This window comes from Vulpes lagopus, chromosome 2, assembly GCF_018345385.1.
Source record: "Vulpes lagopus strain Blue_001 chromosome 2, ASM1834538v1, whole genome shotgun sequence".
In the NCBI taxonomy this organism is placed as follows: Eukaryota; Metazoa; Chordata; class Mammalia; order Carnivora; family Canidae; genus Vulpes; species Vulpes lagopus.
The window spans coordinates 125,826,159-125,852,787 of NC_054825.1; the positions used below are offsets into that span (position 1 = coordinate 125,826,159).

A 26,629-nucleotide genomic window follows, 5' to 3' on the forward strand; every position below is an offset into this window, starting at 1 on the left:
GAAAAGACCAATTACTGAGTTATACTGAAAACAACACCTTGGTCTAGTTCATGGCCTTGACATGATCACAAACTGTTAAGAAAACATAACTCAGATTAGGTTTGAGAGTTACCGGGCTGATTTATAAAGTGGTTTCACTTGTTATGTCTCTACAGAAGGCAAAGGCAGTAGGGTTAGTTCTCAAAAAATGTAGATCAGTCAGTCAATAGAAAGATTGGGACCTAAATTTCTTAAAGTGAACACAAAAGATGATGGGATTTACTCAGAAGGCAGGATTATAAAAGGAAAGAAGAAAATTAAATGGAGGGGTAGAGATATTGGTGGGGAGAAGCTAGGGCCAGGGCTGACTGTAGAGTGCTGGAATCAAAATAAAAAAAAAGAAAACAGGAAATATGACTAATAATACATTCAGCAACAGTGCTATGGTTACTGTTATACTCCTTAACCAGAAGAGTATGCTCATGCTTGCCAGATGAAGTGAAGAGTCTTTATTCATTGGGTGGTTCCCTGTTGCAGCGGGACTCAGATAGTATCTCTGGTGTGTGAGTTACGGCCCATCAAGCAGAGCTTTAGTGTGACTTAGAAGGATACCACTGCGTGCGTTGATCATTGGGTACCAGACGGTTTCACTTTTAATGAAGCTCCATCACCTTATAAACTCTTTTGAGCACTTAGTGCATGCCAGGCTCTTTGAAGATCGGACCGTAGCTTTATGTCATATGTAATTTTGTACAATTGAACTACTTCAGTAGTAGAACATTTTGAGTAGGATTGTTCAGGCACCAAAATCATTTGATTATTTTCCCTTCATCTGTTATGCTGTCTGAACCCTGAACTATGAATCGAAATTCCTGAGAGGTCAATGTACTGCTCAGGTTGTTGAGTGGTCTAAATAATTCACCCTATTGCTGTGTGTTCTTATTTGGTGGATTTGAGGCCTGGCTGTTCAATCTATTGATAAGGAATTTAGCTACCAATGGTTATCAGGGTAAACCTGTAGACTTGACTTGCGCAAGAGAAATAGAATCTGGTCATTTCTACTTTATTAGATACAAAAGAGAAATTGAGTCTAAATCTCTTAATTTTAGCTCTGTGTTCTATAAAAATATGAAGCAGAGTAAGAAAATAGATACTACTTTTAGCTTTCAAAAAATTATGAAATGAAATAAGAGAAAAGAACAAGATACTACTTTTAGTTTTTCTTTTTTGAGTTTATGCCTGTTTTGCATACGTATGGACATATCTGTGTCAGACAGGTTTTTGTTCTTTTTATGCCCTCTGAGTCCCTTTAATGGGTGTAAAATTTCTATTATGACTCTATTAGTGTAGCGATGTTGATGATATGATAGCACTTGTCAGGATATTTTTGCCTCAAACTGAGATATCTTAGACTCTGTACACTGAAAATGAACTTCCAATACAAGCATTTGATGAGGGTATATTAAACGTGCCATAGGCCTGTTAATGTCAGTTTGCGATTTCGTTTTGTATGTACGTTTTTTTTTTTCTTGAAAGGCATTTTTCATTTTCTGTTCCTCCTTGAGAGGAAGTAAGTAGGTTAGGCCACAGAATCTCAAATAATTCATCCTTCTTACAGTAACAAGCGGGAAGACAGGAAGTTGAGATTTTGTAAAGGTTGCTTGTGGTGACTCCCCCTTTTGTATAATCTCCATGGCAGAAAAGGGAGCAAATCAGATAAGTCGGGGCTGCGTTAATAGGATCATTCTCATTAAAACATGGCCAGGAGATACAGGTTTTGAGAAAGTATCAGTAAGAAGGACCCGTCCTAATAGTCAAGTTCCTGTTTAAAGGAAGCGTGGATTAGCTGCCACTCTGGCGTCTGCTGTATGCGGGGAGATGTGGACAGAAGAAGACCCAGATTCTCAAGGATTTGTTCTTGAGGGGACTGAGATTTCATTTCCCACATTGAAATGATCTGGAGTTTTGCCTGCCTAAAATCTATGTACTTGGGCCCGGGCGCAAAATCCTAACATCTCTCGGCCCCGGGATCTCCGTCCCTCCGGCGTGTGTGTGTGTGTGTGTGTGTGTGTGTGTGTGTGTGTGTGATTCTGAGTCCTTATCAGGAGGGTGAGTAGAATATCAAAGCTGGTATCTGTCATGCTTGATTTGAAAGGAAAATTTTCCTTTGTAGCAATATGTTGAGAGATGCTTCAAGTGTGAGTTTAGATTTTTCTCTTATCCTTATTCCTGCTTAAGAGGTTTGAATTTAACTTCTTTTGATGTGTCCTCCACTGACACTTAAGTAAGGAGAGTTTCTTGGAGCCGTAATGGTCCGTCTCTGCCAATGTGGCGCGTGAGCACTCCGCGGCCTAGCTGGTAGTTAGAATTTCCCTGGGGCCTATGAGATGGGTGGACAGGTGGGTTAGATCTTTTTTTCTGATTTCCCCCCTCCCTCATTCCCACCTACAGCTAGTCTGTTGCATTTCCCCTTCTTTTTTTATTCACTCATTGGATACCTCTTCTCCTACGGCGGATCTTCGTAAGGGATAAGGAAAGGAAAAAAATCAAGGTCTCTTTCCTCCAAAGCCTCGTATAAGTAGGTGATCATGACGCAGTGTCCGCAGTGTTGGGATGGGGGTATTGATTCCCTCTTCCGGCATGTGACATCCACGTCCTCCGGGGCCTGTAAACAGAAGGACTCGTTCTAATCTCTGTCGGGGAGGAGCCACAGCTTCCACCTCTTTCTCCTACAGACCTTTTGCAGGACCTGGGACCACGTTGGTATGTGAGGAAGCTCTCCTGCCTCCTCAGCAAGAATATCCATAAGGTAACCAGTGACCTACTCTTGGGTCATCACTCAGAGATTAGGTCCTTTTGGCTTTTATTGGTTGCTATGACGTTCTTTTGTTTATGAGAGTGTGGTAAAACGAATAGCTAGTGAATTTTCCAAATTCATTTTGAAGTTTTATATATCCGTGAAATCCAGAGTCTTCCCATCGTTCTTCACCTCCCGTTTTTCTTTGCCTTCTCCCCTGGACTCCTGAGAAATCATTTAGGGCTTTGTGGTGCAAAGGTCTTGGCCTCTGCAGTTCTCATTCCTCTGCCCTGGTATGCTTCAGATATTGGGTAAACTGGTGCCTGGAGGGAGTGTGGACACTGGAGAGTGATTTTTTTGTTGTTGTTTTCTTCAAAATAGCTGAAGCTCCATGTACTGTCTACCATGTGCAAAACACTCTTGGCATGCACAAATGACAAGTGTTTACGACTTTGTAGATATTCCCATTCCATTTTGTTGGTGAAGGAGCCTAAGGCTCAAGAGAGGTCAGGTACCCTGCCCAGGATTACGCAGTAGTTCATAACTAATGAGGCCAGGATTCAAATCCAGGTGCTCTGGCTGCAGAGCCCGCGCTCATTACCATCGCACTAGGTTGGCTTCTGTGTTGACTAAAATGCGACGTGCTGGGCCCTGTGGAATATAGTCTGAGGGACACTGTCCTGGGAGATAAAACTTTTTTTCTCGGCTGGATGACCTCAATTTTCTTGTCCATAAAATGTGATCAGTCTTAAGAGGTAGTTGTGAGGGTCCAATAGGCTGGTATTGGTGAGATCCTTTAACATGACAACTCATGGAAGAGACCCCTCTGCTCCAGCCTGTCTGCATCCTCTTCGTGTCTTAGGCTTTGTCCCATTTCCCCTTCGTGGCCTTGTGTCTATGCGTGTGTGAGCTGTCCCCCGATAGGCTGTGTACTGCCCCTCTGCTGTCATGAAGGTACAGGCCATCAGAGACTAAATCAGAAAACCGTACACAGGCCTAGGAGTCGGAGGCCAGATCTCTCAGGATCGCTGTCTCTGGCCTGGACCTCAGGGGCTGCAGGTCCCAGGGCATCCTCCAGGCGTAGGCACTATGACTCTCAATGCGTGGATGCAGGTCGGGACCTCGGGCAGAAGGCGCACTTGTAGTTGAATCTAACCTGAGGATGAATACGTTATTCCTGCAGAACCTTACCTAGGTTCACGTTATTTCCTGAATTTATTTTCCGTGGCTCAGTGTTTTCCCAAAGGTGGGGGGCAGCAGGGTTGGGGGATTCCATGGGATTCCATGTACTGTGATGGAGGAGCCCTAAGAGCCTGGGAAGCCGACATCACTGGGCACAGGTGGCCTCGAGGCCCTGATGCGGTTATTCCACGTCTCGGTCAATGAAAACTTTTCATCATGGAGCAGGAGTAAGAGGGCTCCTAAAAGTGGTGTTTTGAGGAGCAGACTGGGAAACATCACCTGGCCTTTCATCGGGCTCTGTCCCAAAGCCGTAGCCCGGCCAGGAGGGCGCCGTCGAGAGTGCGGCCTGCAGGCCTGGCCCCTGCTCCTGGCAACTGCTCCTCATCACTTAAGAGGTTTTGTGCTGTTCAGAAAGGGAACAGTCGAGGGAAGCAAAAGCAAAAATGAACTATTGCGGCTACACTGAATAAGAAGCTTTTACACAGGAAGGGAGACCATTAACGAAACAGAACGGCGTCCTACCGAACGGAAGGAGATACTTGCGAGCGATGTATCCAGGAAGGGGTTAATGTCCTGCGTGTATAAAGAACTTCCGCGACTCCACTCCGACAAAACCCGTTCAGTTAAAAAATGGGCAGAGGACGCGAATAGACGTTTTTGCAAAGCGGGCGTGCAAGTGGCCCATAGACAAATGAGAGGTGCTTGACATCACGAACTATCCAGGGAATTAAATAAAAACCCCAGTGAGATAGCAGCTCATACCAGTCAGGATGGCTAGAGTAGAAAAGACATCACAAGTGGTGGGGAGAATGGAGGGCAGGGGGAACCCTCATGCGCTGTGGCGGGAATGGGATCTGGTGCCGCCAGTGTGGAAGACTGTGGAAATTCCCCCCAAAATTAAAAAGAAAACAGAAATGCCATATGACCCAGTAATTCCACTACCAGGTATTTACCCAAAGAAAACAAAATCGCTAATTTAAAAAGATGTATGCACCCGTGTGTTTACTTATCATAGCTGAGCTACAGAAACCACCCAAGTGTCTATCCACAGATGATGGAGGACGGAGATGTGATGTCCCGATGGACTACTGCTCAGCCAGGAATGAGGTCTTGCCATCAGCAAGAACACGGATGGACCTAAGGGGTATTATGCTAAGTGAAACAAGTCAGACAGAGAAAAACAAACAAACAAAAAAACATGATTTCACATGTATGTGGAATCTAAAAACTAAAACAAATGAACAAATAAAAAGACTCTTAAGTATAGAGAACAAACTGCTAGTTGCCAGCAGGGAGGAGATGGCGGGGGGTGGGGGTGGGCAGGCAAAATAGGCGAAGAGGGTCAAGAGTACAAAAAAGAGCTGGTCGTCTCTCGTGGAGCCATGTAAATAGGAGATATTATATTACTATTAACAAAATATCTGCTTTTATGGAGCGACCTTGAATCTTGCAATATTAAGATTTCGAACAAGTGGCCTACCTTAGAGCTACTAAAAGCAGAAATAAAATTAAATGAAAGGAACAAAAGTCACTGTCTAATTTTTTAAGGCCACTTGAGCATCTTTCATGAACTCCAGTAAGCCGTCAACCAGGTGATTATCAAAAGCTGACATTTTACCGACTGCTCCTGCAGGAGAGGCCCGGGGCTAAGGAATCCTCTGACTTATCTCAGGGAGTCTTCGCTGTTGCCCAACGAAGAAAGGTTCCATTCTCCAGGCTTTTGGGGGGTGGGGTTGGGCCTTCCAGAGATTAACTGGCCTGAGGTCACTGAGTAGGCGCTTGTCAGATTGTGCAAAGTGAAGTGGAGAGGGGGAGGGCAGGGGGAGGAAGAAGGGGAGGGTGGGGGGGCATGGTGAGGGGGAGGGCAGGGTGAAGGGGAGAGGGAGGGCAGGGTGAGGGGGAGGGGAGGGCAGGGCAGGGGGAGGGCAAGGGCAGGGCAGGGGGATGGGAGGGCAGGGGCAGGACGAGGGGAAGGGCAGGGTGAGGGGGGCAGGTCAGGGGGAGGGCAGGGTAAGGGCAGAGGGGAGGGGGAGAGCAGGGTGAAGGGGAAGGCAGGGGAAAGGGGAGGGGAGGGCAAGGGGGAGGGCAGGGTGAAGAGGAGGGCAGGGGTAGGGGGAGGGAGGGCAGGGTAAAGGGGAGGGGGAAGGGAGGGCAGGGGGAGGAGGGGAACTGGCAGGTCTCAAGGGTGACCCATGAAGTATTTGATGGGTGGCAGGGAGCAGGGGGGTGTAGGGGGGTGCAGAGCCCCTTTAGAAGCCCCACGAAGCAGGTGGTTGGCCGCGCAGGGGTGATGTTACCGAGTAGTGACCTCAGGACTTTCTGTAGGTGGCGAGCAGGAGGGAACATCCTGTTAGGCACGGGCGGTTTCTGCAAAGCAAACAGAAGGCCCCTTCTGGAGGGGGCCGGAGGGGGCTGGAGGGGGCCGGAGGGGGGCGCGCCAGGGCCCTGGGTTCCCGCACACCGACTTTCCAGGGGTGTCCCCGGCATCTCCTGCACAGCCGGCGTTGGTGTCCCGTCATGGTGCCGATTTCAGGGTCAGCGTCCTTGGCTCTCTACAAAGGGCAACCTACCCTTTGAACCCAAACTGATTAGCACCAGGTGCTGCTGTCTCAGTTGTGTCATCCGAGGGACAGAATTTTAATCTGATTCTGCATTCGAGGTGGTGTCTGTCCCCATTTTATAGCCCCGCCCGACTGCTGGCCATAAGGTCCCTGTACCTTAGTTTTGGAAGACCTGTGCCTGCTACCTGTGACGCGGTAACCTGTAACTCTGGGAAAGCAACCGTAGGATCATTAAAGCTACTTAACTGCTCTTGGTGAATGTTAAGTAGTTGTTCTTTTAAATCTGAACCGCTTAACCCTTTAAGGCAGGAATGGCCCTGCGCTTGCTGAACGAGCTTTATTTCCCACCCTGTCTGCAGACCCAGACTCTGGGCTTATAGGGCGGTGCCAGCTCTTTACTGGACTTTGAACCTCCTGCATGGGGTGGCCTACCTCTCCGGAGACTTGTCTTCATCTCAGCCCAGCAGGTTCCTTGCCTGGACTCTGGCCTAGGAGCTCAGCACTGGGGGGTCCTTGCGCCTCCCCCGGAGCCACCACTCGTTCTGCCCACGCGGTGGCAGATGTGAATGAAGGGCCGGTATGAAGGGGGGGTTGTGAAGGACACGCAAACTCTGCTTATCTCTAGTCAAAATAAGATAACGATAGATTCTTGACGTTTGTGAAGGATGTAACCCCAAGGCAATCGCCAATTCTCAACCTGGGAAAAAAAAAATCATTGTAACGTACAATTTCTTCCTTCAGATTAGTAAAGTACAAACGAGAAATGTAAATGATCTCTCTAGACCTTAACTACTTATCTTGCTTGATGAGCAATTTTTGTACTGTCTGGAGCACTTATTGAAACAAATTCACACATCTTTTCTACTTACTTCCTTTTGGAGCATTTGGTAGTTCTGTTCACACAATGTGTCTGAGTCATCACTGCTTTTGACATTTCAGTCTTTAATTTATCTGAGACTTCTATTTTGTGGCCGGGGCCTATCACTCTCATGAACATTTCCATATTCCCCTCATCCTGTCGTCAACGCGACAGTCAACTAGCAGTTAGTTTTGTTTCATCTCTTAACACGAAACGACATCTCCTCTCTCTCCGCAGTGGTGGTAGACCCAGAGCTCTTAGCACAGCTGGGCCCTGGCTGGTCGGGCGACCTGCCCTTGCCCCTCGGCGTCATGGCACGTCACAGAATCGTGTCTCTGCCAGCTGAGGACTTACTAGATGTCACGGGAACTTCAGACGCTCCTCAGGGATGGTAGAAACCATAGAAAGTCTGTGAATACCAGCGATCTGCTCTGTATTTCCCGTACGTGAGTTGTGCAGAAGAGAACCTGACCCTTCCTCCTCTCCCCTGTCTCTGGGGGCTGATGCATTTGCTTATATAGTTAAATAGCGACTATTAAAATTACCGATGAGCTTTGGGGAGGTTGACCTCCCGTAGTGACTTCTATGCTGTAGCCTCTGTGGTTGGCAGCGATAGCAGACTAAATATCTTCATGGGAAGACCTGTCTTTTGTGATGTGGACTTTTTTAGACAGACAAGAAAAAAGATTTTAAAACATTTTTTTTTCATTACTTTTTTTTTCTTTAAGAGAAATTTAAACAGTCAACAGGTATAAAGGAATGTCCAGAGAGAAGAGTCTGTCCCATGGCTGTCTTTCAGCAGACTGTTGGCCCTTCCAGGAGGCCATGATGGATGATCTGATGGATCATTGTGGAGAGCATGTACGCATGTATAAATAATACACGTTATATATACATATATACACATCCCCCTCTTTTATTTTATAAAAACGGTAGCACACAGTTTCTAAACCTGGCATAAAATTAGAATATCGGTAGCGTCTTGTCATTTTTAGTCATTAGTAGGTTTATTGAAGATCTCAGAATCCGCACCTCCCTTTTCAAGGCCAATGTCCATTTATTTGGGAGAGAGTTACATTTGTTCTCCTTTCAGGATAGGTTCAGGTAATTAACAGCCATGAAAACATAAAATTTTGGGCCTAACTAATGAGTCGGTTGGCTAACTAATGAGCTCTTTCTCTATCGGAATGTAAAGAGCGTCCTCGTTTTTTTATGATGGCTTTAGATGCCGTATGGATATACCGCGGTTGTCCTCAACTGATGGGACTTTTGGATTGTTTCCAATTTTTTTGACCTTATAAACCAGGCCTGTAGTCCGTGAGTAACATTTTACATTTTTTTTTTTTTTTAACGTATGTGTGAGTTATCTGTGGAATAAATTTCTGAGGGGAACTGCTGAGTTGGAGGATGTGTTCTTGGAAATTGATCTCCGGAGAGCTTGTTTTCATTTATAATGTCGCCATCAATGCACGAGAGGGCCTGCTTGCCCATATTCGTGTAACAGGATTTTTTAATATAAGATACTAACTAATCTCCTGATTGCCTGATGTTTCTTGAAAACCAGTGGCATGCGGTCGGTTGGAGCTTCCGGGGATTTATTTACATGAGAGACCGGGCAAGTTCATTCATCAGATGTCCCAAGGGAAAGGCAAGCTGCACAGCTTTGGTTTGGACGCAAGGCATGGTGCAAGGGAGAGAGCCAGAGAAAGTAATTCTGAGGACGGTGGTGTGTGCCGTCTAAGGTCTCCTAGCCTTCTTGTTGGAGGTTTAGGGCAAGAAGATTGTACTAAAAATGAGTAGAAGCTAAAGTAAACTGTTCCATAAAGGTCTAATCCATTTGAATTAGTGCCAACAGTCATGGTCTCTGCCTTGGGCAAAGCCATCAGCTGGTGGCTTTGGTAGGAGCACGTGGGGCTTCCGAACCCCTGACCTCGGCCGCTCCCAGCCTTGTAGGGAAGCCAGCGGGAATCGAAAGATCAAAAGCTGCAGTGGTGTTTTTGCCGGGTATGTGAACCCCACCGTGGTCCTCTCTGCCATTGGTCTGTCAGTAGGCAGTGGCGGAGATGTAGGATTCAGGGGAGGTTGGGAGGGGAGCCGCGATCTTGGCTCAGCGCAGAGGACCTGTCACAGCGCACTTTCGAGATGCTTCCTTGGGAAACCTCAGCACCGTGAGTGACTCTCTTCCCTACCTGCTTCTTACGGTCCATGGAATAGAGGTTACACATGGGATTGTGGAGCAGCGCCAGGTGACAGTTAAAGAAAACATAAAGCAATTCTAAGTTCTAAAAGAAAAAAAAAATGCTTCATTCTCAGGACCCCAGGGGTCGAAGTGGGAGGACTTGGTGTGTGTGCAAGTGTGCACAGCCCCAGCCTGGAAGCTAGGTGGGAAGACTCTAGGTGCTCTGCAGAAGCAGCTTCTGTTAAAACAGCTCTGGTTGCTGGCTATCCTGCCTGGTGAAGAGGTGATGGGAAACGTTCTGGGCACTCAGACTTCTTGCGAGAGCGCGAGTGGCCATCCGGCTTCAGAATCCCATCATGGGAGACGCAACCTGGTAAATATTCTCATGCTACGATACTGGATACAAAGTGTTCACAGACCTTAAAGCGAAACAATGGATAGAAAAAAAGTGTCCACAGATTTTAGGTGTGTGCTTGTAGAGTGTTTGTGGAACAAGAGCAAATTCTAAGTATTTCCAAAAACGTGTCACCTTCTTACTGCAGGTTTTGCACAGTGCGAACTTTTAGGTTTCTCCAGCTTTCTGGTCCTTCTCCGAGTCACAGACTTTACTGTTGTGAATTTTATGCATTTTTATGCTTTTTAGGTGGTAAAAGACTGAAATTCTATTTCTGTTGTATATGGGTCTTTTTTTAAATATATATTTTTTAATTTTTCTTTATTTATGATAGTCACACAGAGAGAGAGGGAGAGAGGCAGAGACACAGGCAGAGGGAGAAGCAGGCTCCATGCACCGGGAGCCTGATGTGGGATTCGATCCCGGGTCTCCAGGATCGCGCCCTGGGCCAAAGGCAGGCGCCAAACCACTGCGCCACCCAGGGATCCCGTATATGGGTCTTAATGACACTTTGTCACTAAGCGTATGTTTGATGGTATTTAATTTAATTTAATTTGATTTATTTTTTTATTCATGAGAGAAACACAGAGAGAGGCAGAGACACAGGCAGAGGGAGAAGCAGGCTCCCTGCAGGAAACCCGATGCCGGTCGGTCTCGATCCTGGGACCCCAGGGTCACGCCCTGGGCCGAAGGTGGAAGCTCCACCCTGAGCCCCCCAGGCGTCCCTTGATGGGATTTCATTAAAAGGATACACACTGCCCTGATACACATCAAGAGCTTCGGCAGTAGTAAATTGATTTCTGGATTTGTCATGTTTATGTAGTAACATAGGAAAAAGTAGGTTTAGCCAGATTCTTAGAGGGATGACACTCTGGGACCAGACAGGCCAATGGTTGAGAAAGACGCATAGGGTTGGAATCAGACTGACCTGGCTTCACATCTAGGCCGGGCCACCAAATATATTTTTGGGTGAATTACTGAACTCTGCAACTCACTTCCTTCAGTGTAGACTGGAGGGATACCCAGTCTTTTTGTGGGAAAGAAATAAAGGAAATGATGTATGTAAATTGCTGCTCTCAATCCTTCTCTGGAAGAAGGCGAGATTGTATTAATAAATTCAACAGCATACGTATTATGTTTGACACCGAGTACCTGGTGAGTAGATGCGAGTGTAATTAGAGAGAGAACAAACTGTTTTCAGTGGATCACTCAGGTTTTGCTCAGTTTATCCACGGGGGGGGGGGGGGGGGGCGGGGGGGGGGGCGGGAATTATTCTGTCATTATTGTCTTATCAAGAAAAAGTTGCCACTCCTACCACACTTACTAGGGAAGTCGTGAGGTAAGACTCAGAGGATTTCAGCCCAAGTGTTAATTCACTTAGTATCTTCACCGCGTCTTAGATTAAGCTTCCTCAGGCCTTCACATCCTCATTCCTGTTTCAAGGATTAAGACTAATGGTACTGAAATCTGCTTCAAATTCAGACCATATAAATCTTGAAATGATCAGAAATAGACTTACTATGTGACATTCGAGGGACGCCTGGGCGACTCAGCGGTGGAGCATCTGCCCTCGGCTCAGGGCGAGTCCCGCGTTGGGCTCCCTGCATGGAGCCTGCTTCTCCCTCTGCCTGTGTTGCTACCTCTCTCTCTGTCTGTCTCTCATGAATAAATACATCAAATCTTTAAAAAAAATATGTAACATCTGACATTTTCTCATTTAAAGGGGACAAAGGAGGAAAGAATATGGAAGTATCTAATAAGCTTCAACAAAGCCAGCTATGATTCAGAGAAACACAGGTTTTCTTTTGACTATTTAAAAATAAATGTACATTATGTATCTAAAGAGACTGCACTTAAAACATATTTCTAGTACAGAATTTTTCAAGCACATACAAACCTAAGATGTAGTATAATAAACTGCTGTGGGTCTTTCCCGCTTCTTGAGAATTACCAGCACATTGCCTGTTTATTTCACCACTTCACCCTCTTGACTTCTTTATAGCAAATTCCTAACTTAATCATTCCGTCTGTCAATTTCAGTTGACAGGGATGAAGTCCTCTTTTGAAAATACAGGCCATCACCATCCCTTCAGAAAAATCAGCGTTTTTGTATATCATCAAATAGCCAGTTGGCATGCATGCTTCCCTTCCTGTCTAACCATAGTCGTTGTCTTTAAAAATAGTTTGAATCAGAGTCCAAACAAATCTGTGAATTATGATATTGTGATTTATTAATATGTCTCTTAAATCTCTTAATCTAAATTTCAGATTTCCTTTTCCATGTATTTTTTTTTACTCCTTGCTTTGTGTGTGTGTGTGTGTGTCCACGTGGCAGAAAGCCAAGTTCTTATCCTACAGAGCAGAGGCCCTCAAGTCTCTTTGACACTCTCAAGAATTCTTGAAAACCCCGAAGAGCTGTTGTTTGTATGCGTTGTATCTATTAATATTGCCTATATTCAAAATCAGAGTAGATGATTTAAACTAGTTACTTAAAAATAATGGCAGCCGTCAGAAGGGACAAATACTCACCATTTACATTGATGTAGATGGAACTGGAGGCTGTGATGCTGAGTGAAGTAAGTCAATCGGAGAAGGACAGTCATCATATGGTTTCACTCCTATGGGGAATATAAGAAATAGTGACAGGGATGATAGGGGAAAGGAGGGGAACTGAGTGGGAAAAATTAGAGAGAAAGACAAACTATGAGAGACTCCTGACTCTGGGAAATGAACAAAGGGTTGCTGGAGGGGAAGTGGGTGGGGGGGATGGGGTGATTGGGTGACGGGCACTGAGGGGGGCACTTGATGGGATGAGCACTGGGTGTTAGATTGTATGTTGGGAAATTGAATTTAAATGAATTTTTTTTTTAAATGGCAGCAAACCCATCATATTAATATATGTCTGCATATTTTTAATGAAACATAATCATAGTTTCCAAAATGGAAAAATGAGAGAGGGGGCACTGTTTTCCATTTTTGTAAATCTCTTTAATGTCTGGCTTAATGGAAGATGACTGGATTTTCATATCTGCTTCTGCATTCAGTCTGTCGCAATATGTTGTTTTGGTCGAAGTGTAGGAAGAAAATCTGTTTCGCACAGATGTGGGGTTGGAAACGGGGAGGAGTATTTTAAGCTTTCTCATGAATGGTGGACATTCTGCTGTGATACTACACCAAAAGTTGACAAGTGGTAGTTTGTTAAAGGTAAGTTGGGCAATTTGAAACTCTGACGATGAATTCTTTATACTCTGTTAAATTAAAAATCCATTGGTCTGTCATGCACTCTGAGTGGATCCTTTCCCTGCATAATTTAGTGACATCAAGCATAGTTATTTGGAAAATACTGCTTCACTGAGTTATGCAAATCTCCCAAATGTTGACATATGTCAAGTATAAAATATTTTAAAAATCTTATTCATGAATATCACCACCCATCTCCTTAGAAGAGTATTTAGCTACTGGGAAGCTGTCAAGCTCATGGTAGTAGATACACGTTTTCCCAAATCATAGTTTTTCCCTCGAATGCTCAAACTGTATCTTCAGCAACAAACGCTCTGTGTTTTCCTTGAGGTTGACAGGCTCACTTCATTTATCTTTGACAAAGTATTTGCCCAGTATCCAAACCTGAGTGAACACAGTTTGTTAAAGAAATGGCATTCCATGGAAAAAGCCGCTTGTTCAGCTTGCATCGCACATGGTTCACAGGTGCTCTTCCTTGGTGATTTGACACACCCGAGGCTTTATGTGTGCTTCCCGTTTCATCACACAGAATATTAAAAAGAGATATATTCAAATATCAAGACTTAATGAAAGTTCTTCTGCTTCATCAAGGGATGATCTGTAGCGAAATGGGCATTCGTTTCCCATACGTACGTGGTGGTAAAGGATGCAATGATGCCCCCTGCTGTGGGGTGCCCCCCCCCACTCCAGGAGTTCCACAAAACCACTATTGCTTTTGTACCATCAGAGCAGAGGTCAGCGTAGGGAAGAAGGCAGATGCTATTTATGAAGATAGTTTTGACTCCTTGGGTCTTTTGAAAGGGCCTCAGGTCCTCCCAGGGTCTGTGAGAAATGTTGCTAAAGAGTTTCTGATGATCTGAATTTTACTACTTATGTATTTTTATGGTGTGATTTCACATGGCCCTTTGTCTCCGGTATTTCCTGTAAATAGATTTGATCTGACTGGGCATGATTTTGTTTTTTTCTCGGCAGGACTACTTCATAGGTGGTGTTGGGTTTCTATTCGTAGTGGTCAGTGGTGGCCATTGCCAAAGCCATGAATTGATCGAGGACTCAAAATGATTCTGTCTTTCCTTCGTTATTTATTAGCAGGAACTCTCTAACTTGACACTTCTCTCACCAGTGAATGATCTGGTTCCCCTGAGATACGGTTCACGTGGGTCTCCTGCAATATGGGGGAAGAAGGGTAAATCCTTGTTTATTTTTCCGGGTAATGAGTTGTCTTATCCCAAAAGGTGATCACTTGGTTTGTTTTCTTTTTTATTTTATTTTTTAAATATTTTATTTATTCATGAGAGACACACACAGAGAGAGAGGCAGAGACAGAGGCAGAGGGAGAAGCAGGCTCCATGCAGGGAGCCCGATGTGGGACTCGATCCTGGGGTCTCCAGGATCACACCCTGGGCTGAAGGCGGTGCTAAACCGCTGAGCCACCCGGGCTTCCCACTTGGTTTGTTTTCAATATCAGTATGAACTCCCGGATTTAAACTTATTTGACGTGTTTCAGTTCATTGCAGGAATCCTATCCTTGAATTGGCCAGCAGGAGCCTCTTCTGCTCTTGTTGGTTGGCCTCTAAGACCTTTTGATAAGACCTCTGTTGTCTTTGATAGCTTCCTTGCTTTTGGTTGACAAGATATTCCAGACTCCTCTTGCACATCTCCTGTCACCGAACAGAAATCAGCCCCTTCTCTGAGAAGACCTCAGAAAAATGGTATTTAGAGACCACAGTCTGAGCACTTAGCTACTCATTCCTGTTGACCGGTGGCTATTTCCAGATTTTGTCAGTGGGCAAAGCTAGGAAACATGCATAATTTTTAAAGATTACAGTGCATTATGAATTCATACTGATACTTTCAATCAAATTTAGGACTTATCCATCTTTCATTGCTTATCAATGACATCAGCGTAATGACTTACTTTTTTTTTTATCCCATGCCACATAGACAATAGTCTCAGAATGACAACATCAATGTGACTGCTAACAATGTGATCATGGAAAACCATTTTGCAATTAAAAAATGCAAATAAAAAGCATTATCACAATTTAGGTGGCTGACTTGGTTATCTTAACGTAGGCTTAATATTTGCTGTATATTTTAAGACTACTTCCTTACTTTTCAGAACATCAGATTGGCAGGTATCTCAACTGAATTAAATCAGTTTACTGAAAGAATCAATTACACTGTGAATTCATTGAATTGATACAACAAACCTAATTGACAAAGTTACTGTAGATGACAGTCCTAATGGACTGGAATTCTCTTGTTCTTTTTTTTTTTTTATTATCTGAATGGTTTTATTTTATTAACATTTAATATTAATCCTGTGCTTTATCTATACCCCTTCTCTTTTCAATATCTTAAAGCAGCAATAACAACAAACTACTTAATAGGCAAGAAATTCTGTTTATTTATTTATTTATTTATTTTTAAAGATTTTATTTCATTTATTCATAGAGACACAAAGAGAGAGAGAGAGAGAGGCAGAGACCCAGGCCGAGGGAGAAGCAGGCTCCATGCAGGGAGCCCGATGCGGGACTGGTTCCCAGTCTCCAGGATCATGCCCTGGGCTGCAGGTGGCGCTAAACTGCTGCGCCACTGCGGCTGCCCTATTTATTTATTATTTTAGAGATTTTATTTATTTGACAGCTAGAGCCAGAAAGCATAAGTGGGGGGTGTGGCAGAGGGAGAGGGAGAAACAGGGAGCCCGATACAGGCTGGGTCCCAGGACCCCGGGATCATGACCTGAGCCAAAGGCAGATGCTTAACTGACTGAGCCTCCCAGACGCCCCCAAGCAATTCATGAGTTTTTAAGTGACTATATTGTGAAACAGTGAATTCGTTTTTAAGAATAGAAAAATTGACACTTTTTAGCTTATACATTTTAGTAATATTTTTTCTTCTGTAATTTACCAGGGATTGCACTAGAGAAGAATGATATTTTTGGACCACGTATTTTTAGATCTATGGATAATGGGGTATTGTGATAAAGAAAATTATGTGGTTAGGGGAAACTGAGGCCACGGCCACTAGAATAAAAACCGATCTGTATGTAGAATATTACATGATCAGCCTTCTTTCCCCTTCCAGTTTCAAAAATAAACCATGACTGAATCTGCGTCTAGCGCAAGTGGCCAGGAGTTTGACGTCTTCAGTGTTATGGACTGGAAAGATGGAGTAGGCACATTACCAGGAAGTGACTTAAAGGTAAGAGGTCTTTATTCAGTACAGCTCTGTCTGTGTGTGCAACTGTGTGTGTTTGTTAAAATAAGTTTGACTGCACATGTGAAACGAGAAGTAAAAGCATCAAGCATAACACGCTGGGTTTCTACGATGCTGAGATCTCTGCTACAGTAAATTTTCAAGACAATTCGAAATGCTGGCACATTGGCAGAAGCCTTCGCCACTTGGGGTGGCAGCGTGTGCTTACGCCGCAGGAGCTGAGTTACAGCTTCCAGAGGATCACCCAGGTTTGACTTTGTCATGATGGACAATCAGCACGGAGGCGGCAGGCTTAGAAGGCCCTGCTTCCTGGGTGTTGTAGTAGTGAACTTGATAACTTTAATGAATAACCACATTCCCTGTGCCCCAGTTTTCTTGTTTAAAAACTGGATAATGTTAAAATATTGAATAGACAGGGCTATTCTCCTCCCTTAAATTATTTATACTGTAAATATGGATTTTTTATGTAATCACTTGCTCGAAAGCTGGTCCTTCCTGTAAACCAGGTTGCTTCTATATAGATGAGAACTCTTCTCCAGAGAACGCTGCTTCGAGCTCCTTTACTGCGTGATCACCCAACCCCCTTCCCCAGGCCTCCCGTAAGCCCACCCCAAGACCTCATCCGCTGCCCTATAAAACCTAGTTATGCAGGTGCTCATTGGGGAAGCCAATCACCCCCACCTCTCATTTCTAATTTGTTTTTGCTCTGATCCTATCTGCGGGACCTTGAACCTGTCTGTGGCCTTTCAGACTTTGTGTCTGTCCTTGGTCACTTAGGTGTTTGAACTTGGAATCACCCGAGCTGCCTGTCACTTGGCTTTCCTCTGTAGCGCTCAGTGCTCTGGCCTATCTTGACTAGCAAGTCCTGCCCCCTCACACTGGCTGCCTGGAATCCAGTACCTTTTATCATTTTATTTTATTTTATTTTATTTTATTTTATTTTATTTTATTTTATTTTATTTTATTTTATTTTATTATTGTATTTTATTTTTTTTGAATTTCATTAAAAAACATTTTTTTTTAAGATTATTTATTTATTTATTCATGAGAGACAGAGAAAGAGAGAGGCAGAGACACAAGCAAAAGGAGAAGCAGGCTCCATGCAGGGAGCCTGACGTGGGACTCGATCCCGGGTCTCCAGGACCATGCCCTGGGCTGAAGGCGGTGTTAAATCACTGAGCCCCCCAGGCTGCCCAATTCCGTACCTTTTAGTGGCTACGTCACGAGCATCTCCATCAAGCCCAGTCTAGTTCATCCTCAGTTGTGAGACTTGGACAACCTGTCATGGGGAAAATACTTAGATTTCAGTTGGGTTACATTGAATTAGCTACACTGTGCCAACATATCTATGAGTCTGGCTTAACAAAAAAATATTGCAGAGAGGTTCAGTGCAATCTGGAAAGGAGATAGAGGTTTTAGTTCTGTATGACCTTGAACAAGTCCGTTAGTCTCTCTGGGCCAGTTTCCTCTTTGGTAAAATAAGGAATTAAATGAATACTAAGGATTTTTATCAGCTCTAACGTTCTCCAAATGTTCATCTGGATTAGATACGATGGGAATCGAGTGCTGAAATTTGTGAGAAAGCAAAACTGTTCCAGACGCTCCTAATGTCAGCCTCATAGTAGCTGCATGAGCTTTGTCAAGTTATTTAAATTTAAATTTCCTAAGTTTCAGAATCTTTATCCATAAAATGAGGAAATAGGATCTATGTCACAAGGTAGTTATAACGATCGAAAAAAATAACATATGGAAAGCACTTAACAAATTGTATCTTTTTTGGCTTTGTGATATATTATGTAAGCTGCCTTTTTTTTAAATGCTTTATTCTTGTATTTTCCTTGTATATTTCTGTCCCTTCTCAATTGTTTTGTGTTGTGTGTATGTGTGTGTGTGAGAAGGTAGATGATGAAATTTATAACTTTTGTCTTTTGTTCAGTTAGATTTTGAACTCTCCATCCCTAAGAAATTTAAATTGCCTGAAGGTTTTCTAAGGAATGGATTTTAAGAATTAACCTATTATTTTTATTAAGGTAATCAGGCAATTAAGGCACTTAGTGGGTATTATAATCTAGTCTATGTTATTTGACTTTTAGGCTCATCTAATTACCTGGGTAATTGCCATGCATCCAATTCACTGTATGTACTATAGACAGTTTGAAAGTCCACTTCTAAAAAAAAAAATAAATAAATAAATAAATTTTTTTTCTACTTTATAACCATTTTTATCTGCAGAGATTCAGGGGTGAGCCAGTTGATTGTGAGGCTTAGGATTTCTAAGTCGCTTGCTCCTGATACTACTGGGTTGCTTAAGAGGTTCTGATTGAGAAATTGATCTTCCCCCAAACCAAGATGTCAAGAAAGAACTTCGAACAAAACAGGCCCAGTCCCTCACATTTTGCCTTGGCCATCGTATGTCACTGAAGCTTGTGTCTCTCCGAGGTGGCGGCGTGTGGGTCCCCAGCAAGCGGGGTGCTGTCCTGGACAGGCCGCACGACGGGTGCCCGCCCGGGGGTCCCTGGCCGACGTGGGGACACCTTCTAGGTGCTTAGCTCACTGCCGATTTGAGAGGACGTTGCTGCGTAAAAGCCTCAGGCCTGCCGGCCACCCCGGCCACCCGGCTACCCGGCCATGGCCCCTCTGTGGTTCCTGCCGCCCCAGTGGTGGCATTGGGCCTTGGCCCGTGTGCACTGTGCCGTGTCGCCGGGTCCCCAGGGCCCTTGCTGGACACACCGACTGTGGACATGTACCACTGACTCCACTCTGCGTCGTTCGTTGAATCCCTTGGAGGTCTTTCCTCTCGCTGTCGTTGCTTCATGGAGGGGGACACCGAGGCCCAGGGCAGCTCCGTCGTTTGCTCAAGGTCAAGGTGTTGGCAGAACTGGCTAAGGCTGGGCCTTCCTGGCGCGGGAATCCGTTCTGGCGCTACTTGGCCACGGGCTGCAGAGGAGACATCTTCACGGCGGCGGGGATGGCGTCGGGCCTCATCGGCAGGACACCTGCTCGGACCGGCTCCGCAGACGCCACACTGCCCACCACTCGGGAAAACGGCACAAGCTGGTACCGGTAGATTCGTTTCTTGGGCCAGCCTCCTGGTGGCGGGAGGGGCGCGGGGGACTCCCTGCCCCCGCGTCCCTCGCTCTGAACTTCCAAGTGATGTCTGAGACTGTGCACGCATAATCGTTCCTCTAGGTCACGAGGATTTAGCCATTTGGCATCTGCAGCAAAGCGCGCGTGCGCTCCCGAGAGCGACAGCATCTCGTCCAGTGGGAAGAGTTGCCACTGTTACGCCGAGGAACCGAGTCAGCAGAGGAAGCCTGTTCTCCTACGACCTCGCTCATAGGAGGAACTCACTGAGGGACAAAATGGAGGGTCCTAGGGGAAGGGAGGGAAAAACAAGACAGAATCAGAGAGGGAGACAAACATGAGAGACTCATAGGAGACAATGAGTGAGGGTCGCTGGAGGGGAGGCGGGGCGGGCGGGGACGGGGCCACTGGGTGACGGGTACGAAGGAGGGCACGGGATGCGATGAGCTCTGGGTGTCACGTACGACTCATGAGTCACTGGACGCTGCCTCTGAAACTGGTAATATCTTATATGTTAATTTGTTGAATTTAAATAAAAAAACAATAGTTGCCGCTTAGCTGAGAGCAAGACCCTACAACAGCAGCGCAGAAACCCAGCTGGAACATTCACAGCGTTCTTGGTGTACAGCGTTGCCTTGTGATTGAGGCTCCAGGACGTTTAGTTACCAGTTGTCTTTGCTCTTAGACTGGTGAGTAGCACTCACATGTCAACGTTGAAACGAATAAAACAAAGCTAGTGACCTCAGCAGCGTCTCTGAATGATCTGTGATTAAACGGGGGCAGAAATCGGCGCACGATCCTTGGCCTCCGCGAGCAGAAGTGAAGAGGAGGATGGAATCAGCTGAAGGTAGTTCCAGCCAAGCCAGACGAGCGAGACCTCTGCCACCCCTCGCATGTTCCAGGCCTGATTGTTGTCGGATTGCCCCGGCATCCCCCAACAGGGCAGGTCACAGCAGCAGCTGATGTGTTTCATGTGCTTTACTAAGTCTCTTCTGTGTAGTTTATAATTCCCGATGTTCTCCGTCATGGATCGGAGCCACTCGACAAATTTTTATGTGGCTTTTTAGATGTCTGAGTTAAAAGAACTGGTAACTTCGAAAAAAAGAAATAAGGCCGAGTAATTCAAGTTTCTGTGGCTCTAAAACCGTTCATAAAAGTGTTCCCCGTTTCAAAACCTAAGTGTTTTATTGGGTGAAAAAAAAAACGTCAGGGAATGTATCAGTCAGTCTTCCTTGAATTCTGTCTGGGGAGCTCCAGTGACGCGGGTGGCACCTAACGGCCTGTGTTATCCAGTGTTCCTACAGTAGTGACATCGTGGAAGACGATAAATCCCAATTGAGACGCCAGGGAAAAGAAACAAAATTGATCCCTATGTCTTTTTGCATATGGTAGGGTACTTCGAAGATACTTTGAGGTTGATTCTGGAGGTAAAGTCACTTGGGTGAGACTAGATGTTCTTTACCTTTTCAGGGTTATAGGATGCTTTTCGGGATATGATGAAAACCCCATATACCAACCCCACCCCCAGAGAAATATATATGTGCCCGTGACATAATTTTGCAGGTATTTCATGGGATTCACGGATTCCCCCGAAGTCCCAACTGCGGATCCCTGGCTTGCAGGCCCTAGTTGTATCCCTCATTGTTGTGACAGCTTTACTTCATGCCTTGGCTGTGGGTCAGTTAATGGCAATAAATATTAGAAGGAAAAGATAACTGGGATTGGTTGTTGTATTGCGGGAATATTACCTTTTTGACTTGAGAGTAGTTGAGCCTAAAGCTTCCAAGGGTCATAACTCTGAACTGTTACTTAAGGATCCCACTCAGGGGCATGCTCCCGGGGTGTCGGGAGTGCAGGCTGCCTCGCAGGTTTGGAGGCTTCCACCCAGGACACTCTCGGTCGAATGCAAACCGTGCTGTTTCTCACATTTTGTATTTTTCAAAGAGGTGTATAAATCAACATCAGTGTATAATAAAAGGAAAATCACTCACCTGGACTGACGGGCACAGTTCATGCCTATTGTTTTGTTGAATTTTCATGCAGAATTGATTTTCTTTCTTGTTTTTTTAATATCATTAATTAGTAATCGTTATGGCTTGTTTTTTCTACCCTTGCCCAGTAGATGGTACTGTCAGCTTTAGGTTGAAATATTCCCTTTTCAGAGTGGATCATGGTAAACTTTATTTATTTATTTATTTCCCAAAGAGAAGAGTTACCTTTAGCTCTATTCCTTTCAATTACCTTTTTGCCATTTCCTAGACTGACATTTTTGGGTGTGCACACTAGGTGTAGTACGCACGTGTTACCTGAGAACTCGTATCTGAAATATGTAGTAGGAAACATTGTCACTTTTCTTAAAGTGTTTCAGCTTTGTCAGGTCAAAAAGCTTTTAATCATTGTTGAGTATGTGCATAACATTTTTTAAGGTGCTGTGTTTTCCTGGTGGAAAAAAATAGTAATTTTCGCTTCAGCTTTTTCCGACGTACACACACAATGTGAGTGATTAAATGAATTATTTTTTTGGCATATTGACTAAGCAGATATTTTAGACTGGAAAATGGAAAGTCCTAAGTTTACATACGTGCACGCTCACATAGATTTCTGCAAAAGATCTAGAAACTTTAAGTGAAAAGTTTTACGATCTTTTGAATTTTGAGCTTTCCGGTTTTTCACCTCGCTGTCGAAATGCGTGGATCCTCAATGCCATTCTGTTTTATGGAAAGACAGAAGAATATGTGAGACTCTGGACGTCATCAGTAGGAGAGTGAACCTAGTTGTCTCCGCGAGGGTGGGAGGGGTGGTCCCTGCACATGGGTGATGGTTAAGCCTCCAACACGTGCACACTACAGCCAGGCTGTTGCAGAAACGTGATTGGTTTGAGGCTTGTCTTGAGGTGAGAGGAAACTTTTAGTATTTGGGGTCAGAGTGTCCCTGGAATCAGAATGTCTGTAACTTTTAGTGATAGAACTGGGCTGTGGCCTACGGGTTTGCTCAGATCTCAGCTCCTGTTGTGGCGGAGTGGAGGGGACAGGACGGAGGTTCTAAGGGCGGTGGGAGAAAGGGGTGCTCGGGCCCGTAGCTCGGCCTTTAGCCCACCCGGCCTGCGTCTCGGGGAGGCAGGGACGCCAGTGCCGGTCGTTATTTCTGGAAGAGGGATTTCCTTCTCTAGGACTAGGTGACCTTGGGGGAGAAAAGTTGATTCCTGGGAAAACAGTCATTCCTCTTTTACTAATTTTGATGGCTAAGCCAGTAGGAACACCAAAGAAGAAAACCAGTCGCCGCAGCAGCTGGTGTTGGAGGTGAGCGAGCACGTGGCGGGCCTGCAGTGGCGCCAAGACTGCGGCTCCCAGGCAGCACTCTGCACGCTCTGTTCCGGCTCCCCCCATCCACACCCTCCCACCCCCGTCCCCATGTCAGTAGACCCGAAGGACCTGGTGTCCGCCGAGGCCTCCCCTAGACGCGATTGCCTCCGCGGACTTGTAGGGCGACCCCGCGCTTTGCTTAACTGCCTGTCTCCCTTGTCGCTAGTTTCGGGTCAACGAGTTCGGAGCCCTGGAGGTCATCACGGATGAGAGCGAGATGGAGAATGTTAAAAAAGCAACAGCTACCACAACCTGGATGGTACCGACGGCTCAGGAAGGTAAGAACGGGTCGTTGGCGGGGCCGGTTCCTCCTCCTGAGTGCTGTGCAGTAAGAATATCTGGGTTTTGTAATAGGCTGGAGCTTTGAAAATCCGGGGTGATTTTCATGTCCCGTGTTCTTAGGTAAATTTCTATGACAAGACTCATATGGAACCAACTTTTGTATTTTAAAGTAACCGTAAACTGTCTTCTTTCCTAATGCCAGACCTGTACTAGCGCAAGGTTAATTGGAAATTACCAAGTAGAGCCAGTGTCGTAATAGCCTGCCCAGGTGATTTAGCCAAACGCCTGCCACTTTTTTTTTCTCATCTACTCCGATGGTTGTAACTAACACCTATATGCTGATGACTCCTAAATCTATATCTCCAGCCCCGACCTCTCCCCCGAGTGCCAGGCCCGTATTTCCACCTGCCTACTGGACATCTCCACCTGGATGTCCCACAGGTACCTCAAACTCCACATGTCTGAAATGCGATTCATTTTCTATTTCTTTCTCCCCTTCCCCCAAACCTGCTCTTTCTTCTGTAACCCATACTTCAGTTGGTGGTAGCACCATCCACCACCCAGTGGACAAGCAAGAAACCTAGGAGTCATCCTGAGTTTGTTCTCCCCCCCGTCCCATGGCCTATATTAGTCCTCTTGGTTTTTATTTCTAAATATGTCTCAGATCTGGCTTTTCCTACTAATAATCACTGCCACTGCCTTCATGTAGCCCCCGACCAGCTCTCACCTCAACTGTTGCAGACTCCACCTAGAGAATCACTCTGCTTCTAATCCCACACCTTGAAATCAGAGGAACTTTGGTAGATCGCTTCTTTGATACTTCACTGATTTCTTAGGGTCTCTGTAGCTGAACATACAGAGACCCGGGGGGGCGTGCCACACCCCCCCCCACCTGCTGTGTCTCTTCGCTCTCTGTTCTGCTCTCTGTACCCTGTGTGCTGGCAGTGCCAGCAGCACTGAGTTCCACGTAATTCTCTCAACACGTCATGTGGTGTCATGCTCCCTTGCCTTTGCTCATACTGTTTTTTCTGGCTGGGAAGCCATTTCTGTCTTTGTCCAGTTGGTAAATTCCTCCAGGCCTTCAAAACCCACTTGAGGCTTTATATCAGAAAATCCTTCCCTGACCTCATCCCAGGCTGAGTGAATCACTTCTCCCTCTTTACTACTTCTGGAACTTGTTCATGCTTTAATTGCATGTATCACATTTTATTATAAATACTGGCTTTCTTGCCTGTCTTCTCTTCTAGACTGTGAGCTCTCTTGGGCAAGGTCTGTACTGTCATTATCAGTGTCTAGCATAAATTGGTGCCTAATAAATGTTTGCTGAATGAATGATTAGCCTTACAATTCAGGCAAAAGGAAGTCTGAGTTCCTAAATGGTTTGGATAATTACGATTTAGAAGATCTCCCACCTGAAAAGCCACATAGATGATGATTTAACCAATTTAGTAGAACAAAACCACTCATCAAAAGGTGAATAGCATAGATGATCCTTCTTAAATTTTGTCAAAGATTCATCTATAAAATAGGATTCTGTAGGTTGACAGTTTCATCTTCTGGATTTAGTAATGAAGTTTTCTTTATTTTACTTTGAATTCTGTAGAAAAAGCCTTGGGTGAACTTTTTATCTTTTCTATGGAGTATTTTTTCTTATATAAATGATTTGAGCAGTTCCTGCCCAGGCCCCTTTCCTTCTCCCTCCAAGCACTGTAGATTGGTAATCATTCATTCAACAAACATTATTCTCTTATTGTGTCGCTAACAACAAGATTATTAGAAGAAAAAGTTTAAGTGTATTTTGGAATGTTTTCTGTCACGATTCTAATTCTTTTATTTTGTTTTGTTTTCTCCTTTTCATCTTCTAGTCTTTTCAGAGAAGACCGGGATGCCTTTCAGGTTGAAGGATCCGGTGAAAGTAGAAGGGCTTCAATTCTGTGAGAACTGTTGTCAGTATGGCAACGTAGATGAGTGTCTTTCTGGAGGAAACTATTGCAGCCAGAATTGTGCCCGACATATCAAAGACAAGTAGGTTTTTGCCCTGTTCCATCTACAAAATGGGTTTCAGAGTCCAAGGTCATGGTCTTGAGAATACAGAGGCTCTCTGACAGCTGTCACCCATTCATGCCCCTTTTTCATCTCAGAGGCGTGTGGACCCTGACCCCATTACCGGACCTACGGGCTTCAGTCACATCCACTCTGAGTTGTACTGCCAAAGTCCTGCCTGCAGCTATACCCCCTGCCTCTTTTCTTTAGCCTTTGAGTCCATCCAGCACTCCCTCGCTGAGAGCCCTGGAATTTCTCTGAGCTACCTACATTTTAATGATACCGATGTTTATGGAAAAACAGTTTTGTTTGTCCTTGGGGAGTTCTTAGGTAACTCAGCCCAAACTCCACAAATGAAACAAAGCCACCACAAATTGGAAAGCAGCTGAATGAAGATGGCCTAGGGAGTTGTGTAATGAGTTGCACCACCGCAGACTTCAGGGCACAGGGTGGATTATGGGACAGCAGCATAGGCTCTGGCTGATGGTACCGTGTGACTCGGCCATTTGGGGACTGGCTGACAAAGTTCAGCTAATCATGTGGTGTATTTTTTCATATAATCGTGGACCACAAATAAGTAACCAGTATAGGCCTGGAAATTGTCTGTTTTTGTTGGCCAACGTTTATTTTACAAAGTTACACTTGGCCTTTGTCAGTCGCACTTGTCATTCTTAATAATTACTAGATCTTTGCCTTAAAGTCACTCTGAAGACCAAAACATCTCTAAATAATTGATTCTTTTATTAGTATGGATGGCATATGTGAAAGGCAAAACGTTTTAAACTTGTTAGTTCCTGTTTCCATATAATGCTGATCCCCTTTTGAAATTAATACATAAGCTAATTTCCATTTTCTACTTGGAAGTGTCATATGAGACGGCGGTTTCAGCTGTTCCTTTGCTGTGCTATTTAATGCCTACATGCTTCTGCTGGTGGTTAGTGTTTTTCCTTTGGAGGATGATTTTTTTTTTTTTAATTTGTGAGATGATCAACATGTAGATGTTTGATAGGTTTTTGTTTCCTGTCACTATTTTGGTTTTATAAACACAACAGAGATCAGAAGGAAGAAAGGGACATTGGAGAAGACAACGAGGAAGAAGATCCTAAGTGTAGTCGGAAGAAGAAACCAAAATTATCTCTGAAAGCCGACTCCAAGGAGGATGGAGAAGACAGAGATGATGAGATGGTTAGTATCTCCTGTGCACCCACCAAAGAGCAGAGGGGTGCTTCTCAAGAGAGTAGCACCCTGGTCAGAGGCGCTGGCTGGCCCTGCAGCCAGCTACCTGACGTCCAGTGCTGGTTCCGTGACTCTGTGTCTCGGTGTCACTGTCCCCATTTCAAAATGAGAATAATAAATAATAGCAGCCTTCCCTTAACCTGAAGAAGTCAGGTGTGCTGAAATTTGTCACTGGAGAGAGAGGGAGGGGTAATAAGAGCAAAATCTTC

General features: G+C 44.9%; 1 protein-coding gene across 5 annotated transcripts in view; it reads left to right on the forward strand.

Annotated features, from left to right (window-relative positions):
- The window catches only part of L3MBTL3 (L3MBTL histone methyl-lysine binding protein 3), a 121,214-nt gene that overhangs the window by 8,029 nt on the left and 86,556 nt on the right, over window positions 1-26,629 (forward strand). For 4 of the 5 annotated variants that reach the window (XM_041744676.1, XM_041744677.1, XM_041744675.1 and 1 more), the window contains exons 3-7: window positions 16,282-16,398; window positions 23,026-23,137; window positions 23,508-23,582; window positions 25,007-25,166; window positions 26,237-26,369. In XM_041744676.1, the coding sequence (XP_041600610.1) occupies window positions 16,297-16,398; window positions 23,026-23,137; window positions 23,508-23,582; window positions 25,007-25,166; window positions 26,237-26,369 (582 nt within the window). In that variant the 5' untranslated portion in view covers window positions 16,282-16,296. The remainder of the gene's footprint in view (window positions 1-16,281; window positions 16,399-23,025; window positions 23,138-23,507; window positions 23,583-25,006; window positions 25,167-26,236; window positions 26,370-26,629) is intronic. The other variant, XM_041744679.1, reaches the window with a different exon arrangement.